At 37.3% G+C, this 21,942-nt stretch overlaps 1 protein-coding gene across 4 annotated transcripts in view; it reads left to right on the top strand.

Moving 5' to 3' along the window:
• afap1l2 (actin filament associated protein 1 like 2) overlaps positions 1–21,643 on the top strand; it is an 84,448-nt gene extending 62,805 nt beyond the window's left edge. For 2 of the 4 annotated variants that reach the window (XM_088917725.1, XM_088917724.1), the window contains exons 10-19: positions 2,138–2,242; positions 2,531–2,742; positions 11,694–11,839; positions 12,239–12,347; positions 12,980–13,204; positions 14,109–14,346; positions 15,072–15,236; positions 17,379–17,560; positions 19,043–19,183; positions 20,014–21,643. In XM_088917725.1, coding sequence (XP_088773851.1) covers positions 2,138–2,242; positions 2,531–2,742; positions 11,694–11,839; positions 12,239–12,347; positions 12,980–13,204; positions 14,109–14,346; positions 15,072–15,236; positions 17,379–17,560; positions 19,043–19,183; positions 20,014–20,040 — 1,550 coding nt within the window. In that variant the 3' untranslated portion in view covers positions 20,041–21,643. Of the gene's footprint in view, positions 1–2,137; positions 2,243–2,530; positions 2,743–11,693; positions 11,840–12,238; positions 12,348–12,979; positions 13,205–14,108; positions 14,347–15,071; positions 15,237–17,378; positions 17,582–19,042; positions 19,184–20,013 lie in introns of all 4 variants that reach the window. The other 2 variants (XM_088917723.1, XM_088917722.1) reach the window with 1 other exon arrangement.
• The last annotated feature ends 299 nt before the right edge of the window (positions 21,644–21,942 follow it).

Here is a 21,942-nt window from a genome sequence, read left to right as displayed (position 1 = left end):
AGCTGTTTTTTGGTAAGAAATAATTATTGATTTTTAATCATCAAACACACAGACAAATTTGAAAAATCAAAAGGGGAAGCACCCCCCCCCCCACACACACACACACACAAACACTCTGGCCTGCACTACACAGCCGAAGCACCACAAAGCTAAGATGATTAAAGCTTTATAGAAACACCATGCAGTAAGTCTTTGACTATTTCAGCAGCTGCAATCCAAGCCTTTAATAATAATTCCTTACACTTATAAAGCGCTTTGAGTGGAGTGTCCAGAAAAGTCCTTTACAGGTAATGGGGACTCCACCACCACCAATGTGCAGGACCTCCTGTGCGATGGCAGCCATAGTGCACCAGTACGCTCACCACACACCAGCTATCAGTGGGGTACAGAGTGATGAAGCCAGTTTATAGATGGTGATTATTAAGAGGCCATGATTGGAAAAGGCCAATGGGAAATTTGGCTGACGCCGGGGTGACACTCCTGCTTTTCTTGAGAAACACCCTGGGATTTTTAATGACCACAGAGAGTCAGGACCTCGGTTTTACATCTCCTCCGAAGGACGGCGTCTTTTTATAGTATAGTGTCCCCGTCACTATACTGGGGCATTAGGACCCCTATAGGCTGCAGGGTGAGTGCCCCCTGTTGGTCCCACTAACACCTCTTCCAGTAGCAACCTTTGTTTTTCCCAGGAGGTCTCCCATCCAGGTACTGAGCAGGCTCACACTTGCTTAGCTTAAGTGGGTTGTTAGTTGTAAGCTGCAGGGTGATATGGCTGCTGGCTTTATACTGAATTTGCTTATGTCAGGTGTCTACAATAAAACATTGGTGGCATTTTCCTTATAGTATCTGCATGTGTTAGTTATAACTGTTAATTCCTCTGATGCTCAGTCTATATATAAAATATGATAAAACCTGTGAGTAAAAAGTGATAAGGTGTAATTTATTGGGACAGTTTTATTCTTATACATAGTTACCATATTTGGAAAATTTGCACTCCAATGATCTGCATCTGTCCTTGAATCTGTCCTGGTAGAAGCTTTCTGTCTCTTATGTATGCCAAGTTATCTTGTTGGTTGGGCTAGTGATCATAGTCTACAAGGCTGAGGATTTGCCCATCTTCAAGAGGTTTGAGAGGTTCATCTGTCTTCCAGCAGGCCATTTTGTGTGAATAACTAGTGTCAGGTGATTTTCTACCTTGTCACAGTATGGGCAAAAAAATGATCTGTAACATTAAAGATTTGCTAGTTATCATGAGGTCCCATAATGCAACTGATACAAAATAGCCAAAAAGCTTCTGCCAAGAAGAATCTTTTGAGCTGCTGCAATGAGGATGTTTTGGAACAGGGAGATTTTATTAACAATTTATGTAATCCAATAAATGATCATGGGTATCTGCTTATTTAATTAATGAATTGCCCTTACTCTTTTAAACTCTCTTGCATACAATTAGTTATATATATACAGTATACTGTATACAGTATATGGGTATATACTGTATACAGTATACAGTATTATGCTAAGGGGCACCCTCTGGTGGCAAGGAAGACACACACACTCTCTGGATCACGTTTGCACAAAAACCTGCAGTGAACAAAATTAGGAAACAGCAATTTCCTCGGCCTCTGTAGTGTACAGTCAAGGGTAACCACAATACGACTATATAATGTTCAGTCCTACAGTCTTTTGCAAAGTTGCAGTTCGAAATTAATTTGCCTACTAGGCCTGGGTGTAGGATGAAGTTGAAGTCCATGTGCTGTATACTACTGTATGCTGAGAGCTGTTATGAAAGCCTATAACAACCTATACAGTATAAACATAAAAATAAATATACACTCATCCAGCCATGCATACAAACTAAACTGTTGTGTGAATCTGATAATGTCAATTTTTTCTACAGGTTATGAAAGTTATCTTTCAATATGAGAGTCTTCCCAGGACAAGTTTTACAGGTTTTTTTCTGCTCTGTTGTACAGTATTTTTTGCATTCTGTTACACCCAGCTTAACATTCACACAGCTATTCTTTTAGTTTTAGCTGTTCTTTTTAAACATGACATTACAGTATACATGTATACAATACATAACGTACAGTGTCTATATAAGATGTACCTATGCTTTTATCTGTGACTCTTCTTACAGTTAAGAAAAAGTCTGGGGCAGGCCTGAAGCTGAGTAACCTCATGAACATTGGAAAAAAGAAACCCCCTTTACTGGATAGTCCAGAGAAAGCTGTTGACACCTCTGGTAAAAAATAATTTTGTATTCTAAGAAGATGAGTAGCTTGGTAGATGGGTTAGAGGATCATGTCTGCCTTTTTCCATCATTCTCACATAATACAAGAGCTGTTGGTATGAGCTGTGATATAAAGTAAGCATTAGCGTTCCACTTGTGGGTATAAAAAGGGAAATTGGGAAAAAAAGATTCAAAACCAGATTCAGCTTGTTTTCTATTAGGATGATGTGTTTCAGGGTATTGGGTGAAGTGAGAAGATCTAGTGTGCCGTTGCTGACGTTGCTGTGTTGTGTCCTTCAGGATATCTCAATGTGCTAGTGAACAGTCAGTGGCGGTCCCGCTGGTGCCAGATTAAAAATGGGCAGCTGTGGTTCTACCAGGACAAGAGTAAGAACAAGGTAGCACACCAGCCTGTGACCCTGGAAGGCTGCATGGTTGTCCCTGACCCCTGCCCAGAGCACCTGTACTCCTTCAGGATCCAGCAGGACGGGGAGCAGTTAGCCACGCTAGAGGTGAGTTTGTACACAAATAAAACGGCTCAGTGTTTTGACACACCAGTGCAGGGCTGTGCCTCTTATTCATGTGTTTTATCACCAGAAGTCAGAGAGAATGCTTTACGTTACCGCTGAACTGTTTTTCCCTGCAGCAGTAATTTCACTTGTGAAACAGTACTGTATGTGTTAAGCTTACCAGTTTTCATCAAGCCTTGTGTTATTCAAGGACTGAATACATAAAATTCTCAATTATAAATGCACATAAAATAATATTTTTGCTAAAACTTTTTAATATGTCTAAGGGACATTATAAACAACTTACAATTGTGCAGGTATATTGTATATATGGTAAGGTAAATGCTTGTACAGTGCCTTTATGATATTATTACTACAATAAGACAGCTCTTATTACCAGAACTAAGGTTGAAATGAGTCCTGTCACCGAGGTTTTTTGACATGATTGCAGGGTTTGTCCTTGTTGACAGTTGACAGTTACAGGAAGCTTCTTTTCAGCGGCCAAATAGTAGCTTCTCCTTCTTAACATTTAATGTCCAGGCAGTTTGTTTTCTGTTGTCAAATAATGTCTGTCCCCATGGGCCTTATTGTAGGTCATTCTGGTATGTATTTAATCTGAATTAATTCTGGAGTCTAGATTGCCCTTGAATTTTTCCTCTGCTGGCATTTTTAGTTTTCTTTGCTGAAAGCTCTTGTGTATTACAAGACAGTCCTCTCAAAATAAAGGACAGCTGAGGTTACGGTAGTTTGCTAATTAAGAAGCAAGATTATTGATTAGCCACTTGACCTCCTGGGTCAGTCACAGGTTAAATGAAGATGGAATCATTTAGTCACTTTTGTCGTGGGACTTAAATTTTGTTTATGGACCAAAGAAGAAAAGGGCCTTAATAATATAAAACTGACTATATAATTTATAGTCTTCTTTAAGTCCTTATTAAAACGAGGATTTTTTGTTTGCTATACAGAAACTTCTTATCAAAACTTCAGTATAAAGCAAGCTTGTGTTTTATTAAATTTATCAGCAAAAAAGGTGAATGCTATAAATGTCCTTGGTATTAGTGCCACAGTGTATGATAGATATATGACTTTGTTTACGTCTTAGGCTTCACAGAATGGATGAATGCTGTAAAGGGATGCCTGTAATAATGTTAGTGATGTTTAGGTAATAGCCAGACTTATAAAGAAATCATGGGCGGCAAATTGGTGGATCAGTGATTAGCATTGCTGTCTCACAGCGCTGGGGCCCTGGGTTCAATTCCTGGGGTGCTATCTGCGTGGAGTTTATACTGTATGTTCTCCCTGCGTTCACTTGGGTTTCCTCCAGGTGCTCTGATTTCCTCCCACAGTCCAAAAATATACTGAAAAAATAATGGACTTCAGGGAAAAGTGGCCCTAGGAATGCATGTGTGTGTCTGTGTCCAGGGTGTATAGTACCCTGCCTTGCACCCATTGCTTGCTGGGATAGGCTCTAGCTCCCCTGCAATCATGAATTGGAAGAAGTGGTTAGAAGATGGATGGATAAAGGAATCATATCAAGCTGTAACTAATGGCTTCAAAATCCAGGCTTTCTTTATATTACTTTTGTACTTATTAATTAATACCACACCAGCCTAGTGTACATCAGGCCATTTCTCAAAAGCTGCAATCTACCTGACATTTAGAATAACACTGGAATGCCTGGGCCAGGCCATTGAAATCCTGTACACTTCTCGTTTCTCTCGGCTCATTTCACAATTCTGGTTCTAATACAGAAGTACACTCATTGTGATTTTAATGCCTGCAGCATTCTTTTCTACAGAAATCTGCAGACATAATGTTTATTGCGTTGTATCATTTTTATTTAGAATCATTCAAACGACATTTGGTACTGCATCATCATGTCATTATAACAAGTAATTTCTGTCCGTTTGGCATTCTTACAGACAGATCTTTCAGTTAAACCTTCTCAGCCTCTCTAGTGTTAGAGAGGAAAAATGGCATCTGGCCTCAGCTAAATTGTGCAATCTCATTAGCCTTAAGTATGCAATTTAGAATGAAAAATGGATAGGCATCCTGCAAACTGAGTTGAAATTGCACAAGCAAGCATCTTTAAGGTCCGTTAGATGTTAGAGCATCCTACTTAATATGCCTAAATGGCTGGCATGATACCAGGAAGGAAACAAATACTTAGGGGGCAATGAGTGATATCCTCAGTTAATTAAAAATGCTACTGCTGCCATCCTGTGATAGACCTTCGCCATTGCAAAAACCTTTGTAAAGCAGTGTGCTATTATTTGATATTGCTGTACAGTATTTATGTTCTTATGTTTACATCGCCCATTTCTGCAGTTCATCTTTTACTGTTTTTCTTTTTGTTTGTTAATCTGTCTGTTAGGTAAATTTAGAAAAAATACACATTAGTAGATAACACTAGATCTGCCATTTTGCCATATGCATTTTTTTTTGTTAGAATTTACAACTTTATGTCAAAAGTTGTGAGAACTGTTCAGCGTAACCATTCACAGAGAAAAAGAAGATATTTCTACTTCTAGTTTAATCCACTGGGTTGCTGTAAAAGACCTTTTGTTTTATTCTTTATCAAGGATTTCACTAGTGTATTGGAATACCCACAAACCAATTTCTATTAAAGTCTGCAAGCTAAATCTCCATTTGAGGTTGCACAGTGGCTCAGTGTTAAGCATTGCTGTCTTGCAGTTTCAGGGAAAATTGGCCCTGCTTTGAGAGTGTGTGTGTGTGCTTTCCCTATGACCCTGTTTTCATGAAACATATAATGGAAAAAGTAAAATAGAAATAACTTCAAATTCAGCAGCATTCTCATGTCTGTGGTTTATATTATACAGATGCAGCCATTCAAAATGCGCGGGCGATACCGCATTATTTTGCGGTGCGCTTTATGCGGTCTACCGCGAGTTACCGTAAATTCTCCTATAATACTGCAATTAAAATAATAGTATCCGGAATTTCCGCAAGGTGGAGCTAATAAAGCTCAACCTCTCATGTTTGAGCTGTCGCCATCAAAGTCTTTAACGAAGATATTACTAATAGTATTAATAATGAATGACCTTGGACAAGCTGTAAACTCAAAGTATTGCCCTGGTCCACATTCTTTTTTTCATTGACCGTCTTTGTAAAAGTAACACCACAGCATTTCGCAATCACGCATTTGTTTCCAATCATGCAAAGTACAGTAATTTTTGAGAATCGATTCACCATGCCTTTCACATGCTCATAAAAGAGATTGATTTAGGAACATAAACATATTACCGTATGCAAACTGTACTGTATACAGTATGTATATGTATATTTAATGTCTTAACTGTGCCCGTTTAAGTATTGAATATTTATATGGAATTTTACCACTGAAGGGAAATCTTAGTACCTGAGCATAAAAAGAATAGGAGCATATTGTAACGTGTGTGAAGGCCATAAACGATATTAATTTTGGAACTTAAACAAACAGTATATGGCTGGTCTCGGTACTTTAAAGAAAACATACACACCAGTTTTCCATTTCTCCCTAAACATTTTAAGCATCGAAGTCTTTAACTAACGTGATACTGGAGTCAACAAGCATACTTTTAGAATTTGATTAAAAGGGAATATAATATGGAATCGCGTATCTAAATAAATTAATAATGATATAATTATATTCATGTACCACAACACAAGAATAGTACACACTGTACATTGTCTGTTGGTAATGTTTCTGTAGTGCTTTTTCAGCACTCTGCATGTGACCTTGCCGGTGGCGCTGTGGGTTAGGTTCCTGACTTCACGTCACACGGTCTGTGATCGAATCCCACTGGAGCCATGAATTTTTTTTAACAAACATTTCTTTGAAAAAATGAAACGTTTCCTGAGTCAGAGATTAAATAAAACCTCACTCGCACCAAACAAATTTATATTTCTAAATATCACAACATGATCGAATTTGTCATTTTAATAACAATGAATAGTCACCTAGGCGTTACAATATAAACATTTATATTGATTTAAATCGCATTTATTATTTATTTTTATTTATTTTTCTTGGGATCTTGGGATCAAACATGGAAGATTAGATTGTAATTGTTTTTATTTTTTAAATACATTTTAGAAAAGTGTAATCTATACTAAAAAGCTGTACACCACCTGCTATAAAGATACATATTGTGATACTTTCGGGTTCGGATAGGACAGACACAAGAACTCAGACTTGCGTAGTTAAAGCAAGTTAAAGCCTTGATTTTATATATCACCTTTAAAAGTGGCATCTCAAAGCAAAGTAAATACCCAACACTGATTGTACCCATCTGTCATGCTAATAAAGCACCTCGAATTGAATTGAGAGAGAGGGGGGGAGGGCGAGCGAGAGACCCAGGACAGACAGGCAAATAAGATACACTCCACAGACATTCACAACAGCGACATATCATAAAACGTTTGCACATATAGTTAAGTTATTACTTGGTTTTCAAAGTGCAATGAAATACAATATTGTTGTTGTTGCTGTTATTGTTGTTTTTATCCTGTAAAGCGTTTTGAGAAGCCACCTTTAAAGGCGATATATAAAAGCACTGATTCTTATGGAATGTGTTCCGCCGGGGATTCAAAAATTTTTTTAGTTTTTTTAATCGCGTATCTAAGGAAATAGCAGTATAACCTTGTTCATGCACAAACAGTGGCATGTTACATTATTAATTTGGGTGTCTCCTCTTGCCAGAAAGCTCTAAATTGCATTTTGAGTGCGGTTTTTGACTTTTTTTAAATTGCAACCCATAAATAAAGCTGATACTGTTTAGACTTATATTAGGATTTAGACTTATATTAGGATTATATACTTTGTGAAAAGTGATAGTCTTTTAACCTTTTCTGTGAATTCGCTTGTTATCTAACAAATGCATACTTTTAGAGTTTGATTAACAGGGAATATAATATGGAATTGCGTATCTAAACAAATTAATAACGATATAATTATATTCATGTACTGTCTGGTGGAATAAACTGAAGAGGTTAGTTAATGCGACACGGAATTATTAAGAATTATCACCTCTTTTTACAATTTAGAACAAATGAGAACATTCCACTCAGTGGTCGATGCATTGTTATCTCAATCACCTGCTAATCCGTTTTACACCACTGGACGACAGGAGAATGTGACTGTACTGTATCTGTACAGAATGTGTGTTTCAATCAATACAGTAATTGATTAAAATCGCAATTGCGTGTTTAATTAAATGCCTTTTTTGATTCACAATCTGAAAAAGAAAACCGCGGTAAAGTCACCTTGAATTTAAAAAAACGATTTTGGCACGCCTGTAGCATTTTCACGAAACCTCCTAGAGTTGTGAGAACACTTGCTTTGTGTATAAAGTACATTGTGAATGTTTTCACAGCCTTCACTTTGTCGTTTTTATGCCATTTTTTTGACCACGCACAAATATTCCTATGTCCGTATCTTCGCAAGGGAATCAGTGCGAATTTTAATACTAATTAAATGACCGCGGGCACTTTCCACCCCCTCTACATTCTCAGAGTAGAACAGACTAACCTTCTCATGAAAGACGGTCCACCCCCCGCCCCCCACGGACAGGAAAAGTGCCCACAGGCACTTAAACTTAATATGGTCAGTAACAGTAAACAGTAACATGGTCAGAAGGAGCACGTACAAACGTTTCCGAAATAACCACATGTAAGACTCTGATGCTTAAAATGTTTAGGGAGAAAGTGGAATACTGGTGTGTATTTTTTCTTTAAACTACCAATACCAGCCATATACAGTCTGTAACGTAGGGATTTCTAGATGTCTTTATTTAGTGGTTACATTAGTGACAAAGGCTAAACTTTTAGCTTCAGTAACGCGTACGCTGTATGGCATACATGTTTGTTTTGGGTTTTGCTTGTTCACATATCTCCCCTTTTTATAAAACGACATGGTTGAAAACTGTTCCAGAGCCACTGTTGTTTCATCAGTGAAAAGTACATCATGAAATGCCTCTCCCTGTTCAATCCACTGGAAAAAAGAAAAGGAGCATAAAACGTCTGATGGTCATAAACGATATTCATTTAGGAACAGCATCAGAGATATGTTTTTAACTGCACTGCATCGGAGAGAATACCATAGTGTGTTTTTTTTTTACTCTCTGGCGGAAACTGGCTTCCATAAGAATCAGTATGGCTCAGAGATTAAATAAAACTTCACTCGCACCAAACAAATGTATATTTCTAAATATCACAACATGATCGAATTTAAGTCATTTTAATAACAATGAATAGTCACCTATGCGTTACAATATATACATTTATATTGATTTAAATCGCGTTTAAATCACCTTTATTTAAAACCCATAAATAAAGCTGATACTGTTTAGACTTTTAATTATTTAAAACTGTATTACAGCAGCACAATGCACAATGCAACGTAAACCACTATCTTTGTCTTCTGTGTAATAATGTTCACCTCTCTCTCCAGCAAATTAACAATAGTAATAATGAACTTTATTGTATATGGCGCCTTTACAGGTTAAAAACAATAACAACAATACTGTTAGGCTGGGCAAACGATTTTTTTTTTTTAAGAAATACAAAATGAGATATAATGATGTGTTCCGGCTTAGACATTAACGAAGAGCATAACACGTGGGCGGTGTAGAGGTCGGCTCTGGCTTTCCCATCTACTGTATACACTGCAAGTACAACCCCCCTTTCTGCGGGAGTGCTGGCTGTGACGAATTAAACCGGTTTCACAGGTATTTTCAAAGTAGAAGGGGGCGAGATTTCCAGCGAAAGACACCTCCCCCCCTCAAAAACCCAGTAAGTACAGTACTTACTAGTTAAGAAAGCTAGGCTCCTCAATGAAATCGCTTTAACATGCTAATGCGTTGGTGTAACAGTCCGGGCGTGGCAAGCTTCTAATGTCAACCCGACAACGGCGAAAGGAACCCTTCTTTCATTGGAAGACAGTGAACATATTTTAGCCCTAAATTAATTAATAGCAAACATAAAAGACATTTTTCCAAGAAAGTTTAGCCTTTGTCACTAATGAAACCACTAAATAAAGACATAAATATAGAAATCTTAAGATTTTTAAAATACTTGACTTTGCTAAAATTTATTTGAAAATAAAAACGATTACAAATGCCAGGGGAGAGAGAGAACAGTGGAGGGATGTTGGTTTTGCATAAGGGGCGGGGCTATGGAAATGAGGTCTATTTGGGAATGTGGAGTTACATGTTCTGGCTGTTTGTGAATTATCGTTGTTGAGTATGGAGTGTTGAAGTATTGATTTTGTGTAATGCTTTATGTTGAAAATTGAGGTGGATTTTGTTTATGATAAAGAGGATAAACTGGGATGGGAGGAGAGTTTGGTTTTGCATAAGGGGCGGGATTGTGATAATTGGATGAATTTGCGAGAGCATAATGGTTTGATATATTTGATTTTGTATTGTGGTTGTTATCTATGTTTTTGGTTGGTATTATGTTTATATGGTTGTTTTTGTTGGTTGGTTGTTATTATGGTTATTAATAATACGATCTATAGTTGAAATCTGAGCCTAAATAAAAAGAAAAAGCATTTTCAGAGAGCAATTACGCTCTGTTTATGTAGAATAAGTTATTAGGTTTATGAGCAGTCTAATTACTTATTCGTTTAAAACGCTATATAAAATAAAGTTTATTATTAATTTGCTGGACAGAGCGGTGAAAATTATTATGCATAAGACAAAGATAACGATCCTGATCAGTTTAGAAATCTGTGTACGCTGTAAGGTTTTTACTTCTTAAACTTTTAAAATACACATTTCAAATAGAAAGAAATCCTCTTCCTGGTACAGTACTGTATGTATAGCAAACCAGCACGTCTTTTTTCTCCAATCAGAGGGGTGTCAGATGGTGTCAGCCAATCACCATTCTGAAGCCCTACCATAATCTCTGGTATGGGGAGACCCCAGAATTATGTCCCATAGTTTAGATAGATGATAGATACTTTTATTGATCCCGTGAGGGAAATAAAGTAAATCATTTTCATTTTAGGAAATTATTAAACGCTCGGTTAAAAGCAAAGGAGATTGTCTGTTATAGTGGACATAAAAACAAGAGTTCGCTGGCATTATATCCTAGAAGACACAGACCGGCGCCAGACCGGGAGAATGCCCGCAGCGTAAAAGAAAATGCCTGATGAACTAGGGATTGGACAGTTTCCAAGTGCTTGTACAATCGATGGAAATGTTCAAATAAATGTGCAAAAGAAATAAACAAAATAATCATTTATTTCTTTATCATATTGACTAGCTAATGTCCTCTCTTTGCTAGTTAGTGGCTGTGTTTCTGTGTTGGGTAGCAACGGGTGGCTGTTCTCAGGCGGAAGATGTAAACAGCTTAATTTTCGTGTTAAATAATTTTTTAAAATTAAAATTCATTCTATACAGCAATCGCATATTTGGGTACCTTATTTGGGTAACTTTCATGCTTAAAATGTTTAGGGAGAAATGGAAGACTGGTGTGTATTTTTTCTTTAAACTACCAAGACCAGCCATACACAGTACAGTTTACGTACATACAGTAATGTTTATGTTCCTAAATTAATATCGTTTATGACCTTCAGATGTGTTATGCTCCTCTTCTTTTTATGCTCAGCTACTAAAATTTCCCTTTAGTGGTAAAATTCCATATAAATATTCAAAACTAAGCAGATTAAAATGTGCACAGTAAAGACATTAAATGATTAAATCTTTTCACTACCAACCAATGCACCACGAGTGCCCCTGTCGGTCATTTTGGCCAGCCAATCACTTACCGCGGTGCCCTCCAGTGCCCCATGGTGGCTTGTGGGTAGGTTACTGTACCGCGGGTTTGTACCGCGCATTTTGAATGGCTGCATCTGTAGCTTGGCTTTTTGAAAGTCTTACAAACATTTCTCATAGTAATTAAGTAATTACACAGCTCTTAAATAACTGAGCACCCCTTCTTTTCTGTAGGCAAAATCTTCAGCAGAGATGGGACACTGGCTTGGCCTGCTGTTGTCACAGTCTGGGTCCAAAACGGATCCAGAGGAGCTCACTTATGATTATGTCGACTCTGAGAGGATATCCTGCATTGTTAATGCAGCAAAGACATCTATGTAGTAAGTCTGCTGTTCAGCTGACATTGCTCATTTGGAATTCTAACAAAGGGAAAAATGTAGTGTCTGTGCAGAGGTTAATTTCTTTAGCAGAACCCAAACTGACTTTAAGCTAATTCCAGACAGCAGAGAAAATTAGTAAAAAAAAGTCACAACATTTCATAACATCTCTTTATTATGGTATGGATAAATAATAGAAAATGTTGAGGCTCTGAAGTAATACGAAGTAGAGTGAATGTCTATTTTGAATCTACCTGTGAAGATTTTATAAAAGATAGTTAAAGATAACTATCTTTAAAAAAAGATAGTTATGCCAATGATGTAGTTTCAGTACACTGCACTACACTACACTACACTACAGTATGTGATTAAGCCCTCTTAACCTGTTTGGTGTCTTTTCAGTCTCATGCAGAGAAGATACTCTGAACCTAATGCTTACACAGACAATCTACCTGCCATTCCTAACGAACCAGATGACATTTATGATGATGTGGCTGTACCAGAACAGGAGGTAATATGTTTTCCATTTCCAATACTAACATTTTTTTAGCTGAACTCGTTATATACTTAACACCTAGGAAACATGTTGAACTTACCATACTCTGCAGTTATATAAATATATAAGGTAACTTTATTTGGTCTAGGAAATATTTCAATTTTTTTCTGACACATCATTTCGGCTGTGGAGCCTTGTTTGGGTGTGTGTTCCACAGCTAAAACAGTGTCTTTCTTGTTTGTGTGCAATTAATTGTAAGAAAATACATCTGCCATATGAATAATTTTCATACGTCGGAGGATACAAGAGGAAACTTGTGGAAGTGCAATTAAAACTGAGAACAGGAAGGCACATCTTTACCAATCAGTCGCTTCCTTCAAGAAATAGCTGGTTGAGATCCTTGTATCAGTCAAGTTACTAACTACCTAATGGACCAGATTGACCAAATGTTTTCCTTTCTTGTGTCATCTCTTTCTGTTGTCATCTTTTACAGTATGGCAGAGCACTGTTAAAATCTACAGATTTTGATTTCTGCTGCAGTACTTTATATTGAATAAACACAGAAGTCTGTAGACTTAATTTATGTTCATGTGCTGATTAAAGCATTGTTTGCTTGGATTTTCTTTATGGCATTCACTGTCTGCCAGGAGCCCATCAGTGAAGTCACGAGTGCTGAGCAGGATGCTGACAGAGTCTACCTGGACCTCATACCTGTGAAGTCTTTCCTCCATACCTCCTGTGGCAGAGCCTCACCTCTGGGCTCTCCAGTAATGGCCAGAGAGCCTAGTCTCCCAGAGAGGCCACCAGAGAAGCCCCAGGAACCCAAGAACACAGAGGATGTAGACCGTAAACCTGAAGAAAAGACAAGCATGGTGAGTTTTTAAGACCATGGTAATATCTATGCCAAAGCTTTCTAAAGTAACAGATAATAAAAACTTGGAGTTTTCTGCATTTAGATCTGTATGATTAGTATGATTATCATTTTTAAATAGGTGATCACTGATATGAAGCCTGAAAAACTAACCAACGTTGATATCAAAGTCTGCATGAACAGATAGACTGAGGAATAGAATACTCCTAATTTCACTTGTAATCAGCACTTGTACCAAAAGCAGGTTGGGGAGACTAGATAAAAAAATCACCTACTATACATCACCTTCTCCTGGAGCAGAATGAATTACAGTATAATCTTAGTGTTAAGCTCTATCTTTACAAAAGAACATACAGAGGTTTGTAAACTTGCTCAGAGAAACTCACACTGATAAGCGAGTATCAAGAGTTGATACATGAAACTGGAGAGACAGGATATTGTCTTTTCCTCATGGTTTCCACTGGACCATGTAAGCGAAGCTGCTAGTTGTGCATTGACACCAGCCAAGATAAGGATAAAAATAAAATAAGCTGGTATTTGTCTGAGACAATGGTAAGGTTATATGTTGTTACTGAAAAGTGTTATAAAATGTCATAAAACATGATGGCCTTATAAAAACTAAATCAGCATTGATTCTTAATAAACTGAAAGGCTTTAGTGTCTTATCCTTATTCCCTTTTCTGTTCTGTTTTTTTTTGTTCTATTTTACATAATTACTGTACACATCTTGTTTTCTCTGGGTATTCTTCTTGTTATTCTACAGGCAGGTTTGTTTACTTCTGGGTGGAAAAGCTTTTTCTTTGTGCCTCTAGCATTCTATTTCCCAAGCATAACCATCCCTTATCGATCAGATTCTAATCCTATCCAGATCTTATCAGATTATGTTTTCTTTTATGTATAAACAGGATTTGCAAGCTAGGAATGATCCTGAAACATCGCAAAGCAGGAACACCATTAAAACCAGCGCTGCTGTCCCGGCTGTGGAGAATGAAAGGTCTTCTCCAATAGCCACCATAAAAATACAATCACAGCACCAGAAAATCACCTTTCCAAGTAATGAACCCCAGAGGACTCCTGTGCCTAGCCCTCAGCCTGTGAAAATAACCATGGAGACTCCAGAAAAACCCAGGCTGACAGTAGCAGGTATATGTGACAAGGGGTTGTAAAATTATACTTTATATTGGACAATAAACCAACTTTTAGTAGAGTAAAATAGAACAGGCTACGAGATCACACAGCCCCAGTCAATTAATATATCACTGTATCAGTACTTTATAAATAGATCATATTTGCCAAACATTTATGAATGACACTTGCAACCTCTTATCTCAGGTTACACTGTCTGTTAGCACTTATTGTTTTTCTTTTGCTTGAGAGTTAAAAGAATAACAGACATTAGTGAGGCTTTTTAACTGGATCTCTCAGAAAGGCCATTTCATTGACAAAGCCTGGCAAAGGAGAAATGTGTCTCATTGTCTCTCTAAAAATACTTGTAATTTGTGGACATGATATTGTGGTTAGAGGCAATTCCACACCGGGGAGCCTTCTGTGTGAAGTTTGCATGTTCTCCCTGTATTCACACGGAATTTTGTCCAGGTGCACCAGTTTCCTTACACCATCCTGTTCTGGCCAGGTTAATTGATGTGTCTACGTTGTCCCTATGCACTTGCATATGCAAACCCTGATTTTAATTATGAATATACTTTTACTTGGTATTAATTACTTGATTACTTTTTAAGTTTAAAGCTGTATATTAACTATGTTGTCTGTCCTCATTGGATTTATCAAGGCTTGTGCTCTAGTGCTCACCACGGAAAGGTACTAATGATAACACATACACATACAGTATATTTCAATTGAACTAACAGGTTCCATCGAGACCAAGCTGGGAAAAAACCGCACTGAAGCCGAGGTCCGCCGCTTCACAGATGAGAGAGACAGGCTAGAGAGGGACAAAGAACAGATCCGCAGCAAACTGGCACAGCTGCGCATGCAAAAACGGGAGCTGAAGGACGCCATGTCAGCCTCTGCAGGTACCTCCTCTTCCGAGGCGCAGGCCTGAGCTTCTCAGGAGGAACTGGAAGGTCCTTCTTGTCCCTTATATAAGACTGTCTCCATTGCTGTATACGATACAGTGTGACTAGTGCGTTATCGTACTGTGGAGCAACAGCTTCTTCTGCCCTGTTAGTGCGGCTTTTGCAGTGACGAAAAGGATCATCTTATGATAAGCAACTGCCAAGCCACCATGCTGCCTCACAGCTCTTCAATCCTTGGTCTGACTCCAGTGAGGAGCTGCTTTTGTGAAAAGTGTGCACATTCTTCCCATGTTTGAGTGAGATGGCATTGTTCCAGTTTCCTCTGACCTTCCAAAGACATGCTGGATGGCATACAGTAATTGGTGTCTCTAAATTGCCCCATGTCTTTCTGTGCATCTGTCTGTGTGTGCGCACTCCCTGTTATAGGTTGGCATCCCGAACAATATGTCTTTCCTTGCACCTTGTGCTTTGAGACATGCATCATTTCTCTTCACCGGGAATAAGGGGCTTTCTGATAATTCTGTATGTCATGTTGTACTGGTCTTTTGTATCCCCTCAATTATTTGAAACTACAGTATTTACTAGTGAAAAACAAACCACATTGAGTGGCACTTGAGTCCTTTTTTATGTCTCAAGACTGTAAGATGTTTTTAATCCCTTTGACTCACTGGACAGATTGTATTCAGATAATATTACAGGGATAATAACTGTGGTTTCCTTGTTCTGGAAAGTAGAGTTTGAAAAATAAATCTGGAAAGACTGTGAAACATCATCATGCTTTTTTCTCAGAATAGGCAGTGTTGCAATGGAGATAATCTCACTAAATCTAGGCCCTGTGTTTCAGAAATTTTAAACATAGCTCATTTTTAAACTGTGTGACTGAAGTCTTTGATCCATTAAAAAGAGTTCACCACTTACATACTGTACACAAGTTGTAAGAAGGCCTCAGTAGTCTAAATAACATTAAGAATTATGTTTTGCAAGATGTGTTGTAAATTTGTTTTCACCAGCTTTTAAGGAACAAAGAGATCAAATATTATCACTCACTTACAAATCGACAAGCAAGCTGTTATACAGTCTGTAACATTTCTTATATCCTGTGTGATGATAAAATAATCAATTCTGTTTTTTTAAAAGTTAGCTATAACAACATTTTTTTAAATATTCAAAAAGTATGTAATGTTACAAATTAAAAGCTAAAAGAGAATTGTTAATCTGTAATAGTATATATATATATGTATTAATTTAAGACCTAAGTAAGACCATTTGTTTAATTTCTAAATTAAAGTGTCCAGTTGCTAAAAAGAAATAGTTTTACAGTTTTGTTACTGATTCTTTGTCAGTGTGTTCCCACATCAGCTGAAGGCAGCGCCAATGTGCTGGGTGAGCCGAGACAACTGATATCAATTGGCAGTTATAAAACAGATGGCCATAAGATAAAATATACAGTATAGTGTCTTGCTGTAGTAATCAGACATTTGCACAGTTTTAAGATCTAGCTGCCTTAAGACATGCAGTATTTACAATTGACAATTGGCAGTATTGAAGTAGCAATTAAGATTTACTACTGTATTATAGTGAGGTTCCTTAGTCAACTATGAAATTTCAAGCAAATGCTCAACCATGAGAACTAAGGACAAATCAAAGTTAGTGAGGGATAATATTATTAAAAGGCACAGATCAGGACAGGGGAACAGAAACTATTCAAAATCATGAAAAAATAGTGTATTTTGGTTAATCTGATGGTATTGTAGTGTACAGTATTTAATAAATACAGACTTCATCAAAAATATTTTTTGTCATATAATAAGAGTCAGGTTTTTGGATTAGAATTCAACCATTGTTTTTCTTTATTTCTCTTTCCAGTTTGGAATCTCCAATCTTTAAACAACACACCCTTATGACTACAGCCCTTGTACCAGGGATGATAAGAACCATGCACACTTGTCTCATAAATAGTTTGCTGTCCACATAGTTGATAGTTTCATGTTAATCAAGGAGAAAAAAATGTTATTTATTAGTAACTGGGATGATATTATTGACTGTGCTGCCTGTTATCATTTGGAGAAAAAAGGAGACCAGAATGTTTTCAGTGGGGCAGTGGCCCAGCAGTGATGTGTGCTCCTGTTTGTGGTAAAGAACCTGCAGACTCGGCGATGCTGGAGAAGAGGCTTAAGGAGTTGGAGGAAGAGTGCAAGCAGGAGGAGAGGAGACGGGTTGACCTGGAGCTCAGTCTGGTGGACGTGAAAGAGAACCTGAAGAAAGCAGAGTCAGGGCCGTTCATTCTCGGCACCGCAGTGGACAGCGTCCTCTTAGACACGGTGGGCTCCAGTGTCACACTGGTGTGCAATGCAAAGAAGTATTTGTTCCATTCTTTCTTCTTCCATTCCTTCTTCCATTCACTTTGCTTTTTTTAAAGTAGTTTAAAGTTATTGAATCACTTTAGGTTTTAAAAGGTATTAGTTGCATTAGTGCTCAGTACTTTTTACATTACTTTTAATGTGTGCATGCACAGTACTGTGAAATCAACCCAGTACTAGTCATATACAGTGTATTGATACAGAGTAACTAAATACACACAACCCTAAGCTTTACAATCTACAGTATAGCTAATTGGGCACATAAAATAAACAATATTTACATTTCACATTATGAGCAGATTGGTTTACTTATTGTTTGAGTTGTACCGTTCCTTTGGATAACAAAGTACTGAGCTCGAGTCATATAATTTCCTAAACATACTGTACAAGGCGCTTAGTGTTTGATTGAAAATATCCAAAATGAGTTTATTACAAATGCTATTTCAATTAAAAAAAACCTAAACACATGAACAGCAAAAGATGCAATCCCATTCTAAGGAAATTACCTGGTTGCTAAAGCATGACTGAAGAAGTCCTGTGAGTGAGAGATGTTGTCTCTGGAGTGTGGTATTCTGCAGCTAGTCCATAAAAACCAGGATACTGTGTTTTGGAGAAAGACCGAATCCTGTCAGGCAGATGGTAACCACGCCTGTTCTGTTCTATTCATCCGATACATTTGCATAATTGTTTTCACACTGTAGTGACCTCAACACGAATAGTCCCTGGAAGAAATAAGCAATCCACCAGCAGGGTGGCATTAGTAGAGAGAGTGGTGGTTGCTCACCAATGGATGCCTTTTTGTTTTTGACAAAATTGTTTGATGGCTGAAAACAATGTTTATGGGGACATACAGTATGATGTACATTATGTTGATCTATGCATTGTTCAAGCCAATTGGTCAGTGGGAATGTGATGAAGTTTGAAGGAATCTCTTTCCACTTAAGTTCACCTCTGCAGATTGACAAGTTAATGCTTAAGCCAATTTGTTTCCATTCCTTAAGGCAAAGCAGGTTCATTTTCATTGATGAAAATTCAAGACCACACACAGCTAGGGTTACAATGGCAAAACTCTGAGACATCATTGCTGAGATCTGTATGCATCCAGCTTTTTCTCCTGACGTGAATCCAATAGAGCATCAGTGGGACCAGCTTGCCCAGGCCATTATCAGGAGGCAGTGGTGTTTAATGGGTTTTTTTTTGATGGCAGTGTTTCATATTTAATTTTGAAAATGTTTCATTTTTTTTAATCTGCATGTTTTCTCACATTTTTTTAATGTAGTAATTTTGCTAGTATGCACTGTATATGTTATTTTTATGGTCATGTACTGTATGTAAAATGTTTCTCTAATTTGTTAGATCATAGATTATACATACTGTACATTGAAGCTAACATTTATTCTGTTCAAATACACAGCAAGTTAACAGCTGATTTCCTTGTCTTAGGCAAAACCCATTGTATGCACATCAGCACCTGCAGCACCATGCAATGGAGAAACTTCACCGGTGAACTCCGCCACAGCTTTAAAGAACAGACCCTTATCAATCATGGTGCCAAGCAAAGGGAATGTCTTACAGAAAGCAAAGGTAAGGCTCTTGGACTTAATGTGCAAAAACATCTCTGCTGCCTCAAAGCCTATTAAGCTTACATACTGTAACGTAGATTTGATTTTTCCTTTAATAAATCAGTGTGCATCATAGTATCACTGTACAGTACTTCTTAACACAGCCTTAATGAATTGGTAGAACCGCAAGATGTACTGTATCTCAGATGGTTACCACTTGTTTGTTGCTCTCTCTGCTCATGTCTACCTAGAACTGTAAGATCAGACGCTTCCTGTTAAGGAAACTAGGGGGAATTGTCCTTACCAGTGTAAAATTACGGTGGTAGTTTCAGTAAAAAATCCTGATTATATAATGTCACAACATTTAACATGGAATACCATGATAGATATGCTGTAGAATTATCTTTTTATTGTTTACTATGGTATAGTTGTGGTTATCACCAAGACAGTGTGTAACCTTTTCAAATAATGTTATAGTTTTTGCAGAATTAAAGTATAGCTAAAAGTATACTTAAACATGATTTATTATGGTTTATCAGATAATTATCATACTAATTATTACTTGGGTATGTACCGTATATTGCTGCTTGTGTACTGGATTGAAAGACATCTGATCACCTCGGTGTTTTTTAAACTTAAAATGCAGCTTGAATACTTGTCTTTTACCACAAGATAATTTATATCGCTTTGGATGCAATGGGTTTAGTTTTTTCATTACAGACTAGAACGATGTGTTGAACAAATATTTCTTCATGAATGTTTCCATAAATCAGGTGACTTCCAGAAATTCAGGTGAGGTTTGTTCGGCCCCAATGGCAAGATTGTTTACATGTTCCACTTTTTCTGTCACAGGAATGGGAAAAGAAAGCTACCAGCTAGAACCGAGTATCTGCTTGGAATGAACTTTGTTTTTGACTGGAATAGTCACCTTGTAATCAGCGCTCCCAGAGACTTCAGCTAAGGAAGCCAGCGCTTAATTTACCTTCAGCCCAAGCTTGTGTCTCCACAGACAATTATGGGATCCAACGTCCACGTTGTAAAAAGAGGGAGACTGGATCATCTCTTTTGCCACTGAACAGTACTGCCAGCCACTCTTTAGCATGATGTCAGCGTTAATCTAACACACTTGTTTTTGTGGACAAGAATACTACTGTATATATGTTTACTGCAGAGATGAGAGATTGTTTACTGCAGAGATTTAAAACTGAAAAAAGGGAATAAAAAATAGTAAACTGTTACAAAATGAAATGTTATAATAAACACAATGCACATTACAGGTTACAAGATGCAAGCTGCATCTAGGGAAAGCGCATTAATTTCACAGTATTCTAATGGAGACCCAGTGGGCTTTAGTCTATGTACAGTACATATTAAATGACCAAAGGCTTGCTTGTACTTAATTCTACTGAGAAAGCAGTTATTACAGTAGGTATTGACATTGGCTGACCCTCTGGCAGCCTTTTCCTTTAAAGGTGTCAAAGTACTCAACCTATATTATTTACCCAAAACTAAGGAGATGTTTTTATCTTTTTTTCTGATAATGGACATGCCTAATATGCATTACAGTTTTCTTAATGGCTCAAAATATCACCATAGCAAATCCTCTCCAAGACAGTCCAGGCTTTATTCCTGGTATTTGTAAATAAGAAGAGTCCTTTCGTACAGTATCTGTAAGCACAAGATCAGTCATTTAAAATTAACAGTAAAATGAGATGTACAGTTAGCAGAGATGAATGTGAGACAGACAGCAGATAAAACGGGGATAATAGTTATTACTCATAGAAATGAAGAACTATGTTAATTTTAACTGTGTTGTCATTAATAGTTTCTTTCCACGGGTCTTCCACATACAAAAAAGGATTTATAGTTATTTTTCATTTGAAAAAATGAATGTAAAAATATTTTTAAGTATGACTAATACATGCCTTTTTGTCAGGTCATAAAAGGTAAGATTTTTTCCAGTATTTTTGCACATGCCCAAGTAGTGTATATTCTTAACATGGAGGGCAAGCCAGTGATGTCAGGGTACATATTCAGTGACTTGTGGGTGCAGTTTTCTTTGTGGGCAAACCAGATGAACATTTTCCCTCCTAATCAATTTGTTATGGAGTAAATGATTTGCCTGCAGGGAAACTAATCACCAAAATCTAAAACATATTTATAAAAATGTTGTCATAAGAGAGCAAAGGGATATAATTTGAGTAGAAGACAATCTGCCCTCTTCTGCTGTAGTGAAGTGTCTTCTCCATGACATTTTTTTGCCACTGATAGTTATGCTTTGGTTTTTCTCTAAACGGCCCGCTATTTGCTAGTAAAAAAAAATCCTACTGGAACTGTGAGTGACATTGTATATTTCTATGTTTGTCTGTAACAGGGTTGTATATACATGTAAGCATATCTATAGTGCAAACAGTTTCTTTGGCTTCCTCATGTATGCCTCTTCCGGTAGTCCAGGATTACTTAAATAAAGAAGATTATCAGATCTCCTTTCTTTATAGTAGATCTATTCATGGGGTATACATACGTGCCATAATAGCATTATTAGCATGACATTACAAGATTATCATTTTTCTTGTTTTTCTGATGTTTTTGCATTTTTGCAATCCCTATTGCATGTGACACTGAGTGAAACGTGATATTGGGCTGCTAATCGGAGTATCCATATTTAGCTAAAAGGCTGGTACTGTACTATACTGTACTGTATATACACTTGTGTGGGACATCCTTTCCAGGAGACATCATATTTTTTACAAGATTCAAATTCAATTCAAAATACTTTAT

This window comes from Atractosteus spatula, chromosome 5 (genome assembly GCF_055471065.1).
Source record: "Atractosteus spatula isolate fAtrSpa1 chromosome 5, fAtrSpa1.hap1, whole genome shotgun sequence".
In the NCBI taxonomy this organism is placed as follows: domain Eukaryota; kingdom Metazoa; phylum Chordata; class Actinopteri; order Semionotiformes; family Lepisosteidae; genus Atractosteus; species Atractosteus spatula.
Note: the sequence above shows the minus strand (reverse complement) of the source record. Positions and strands in the feature narration are given on the sequence as shown.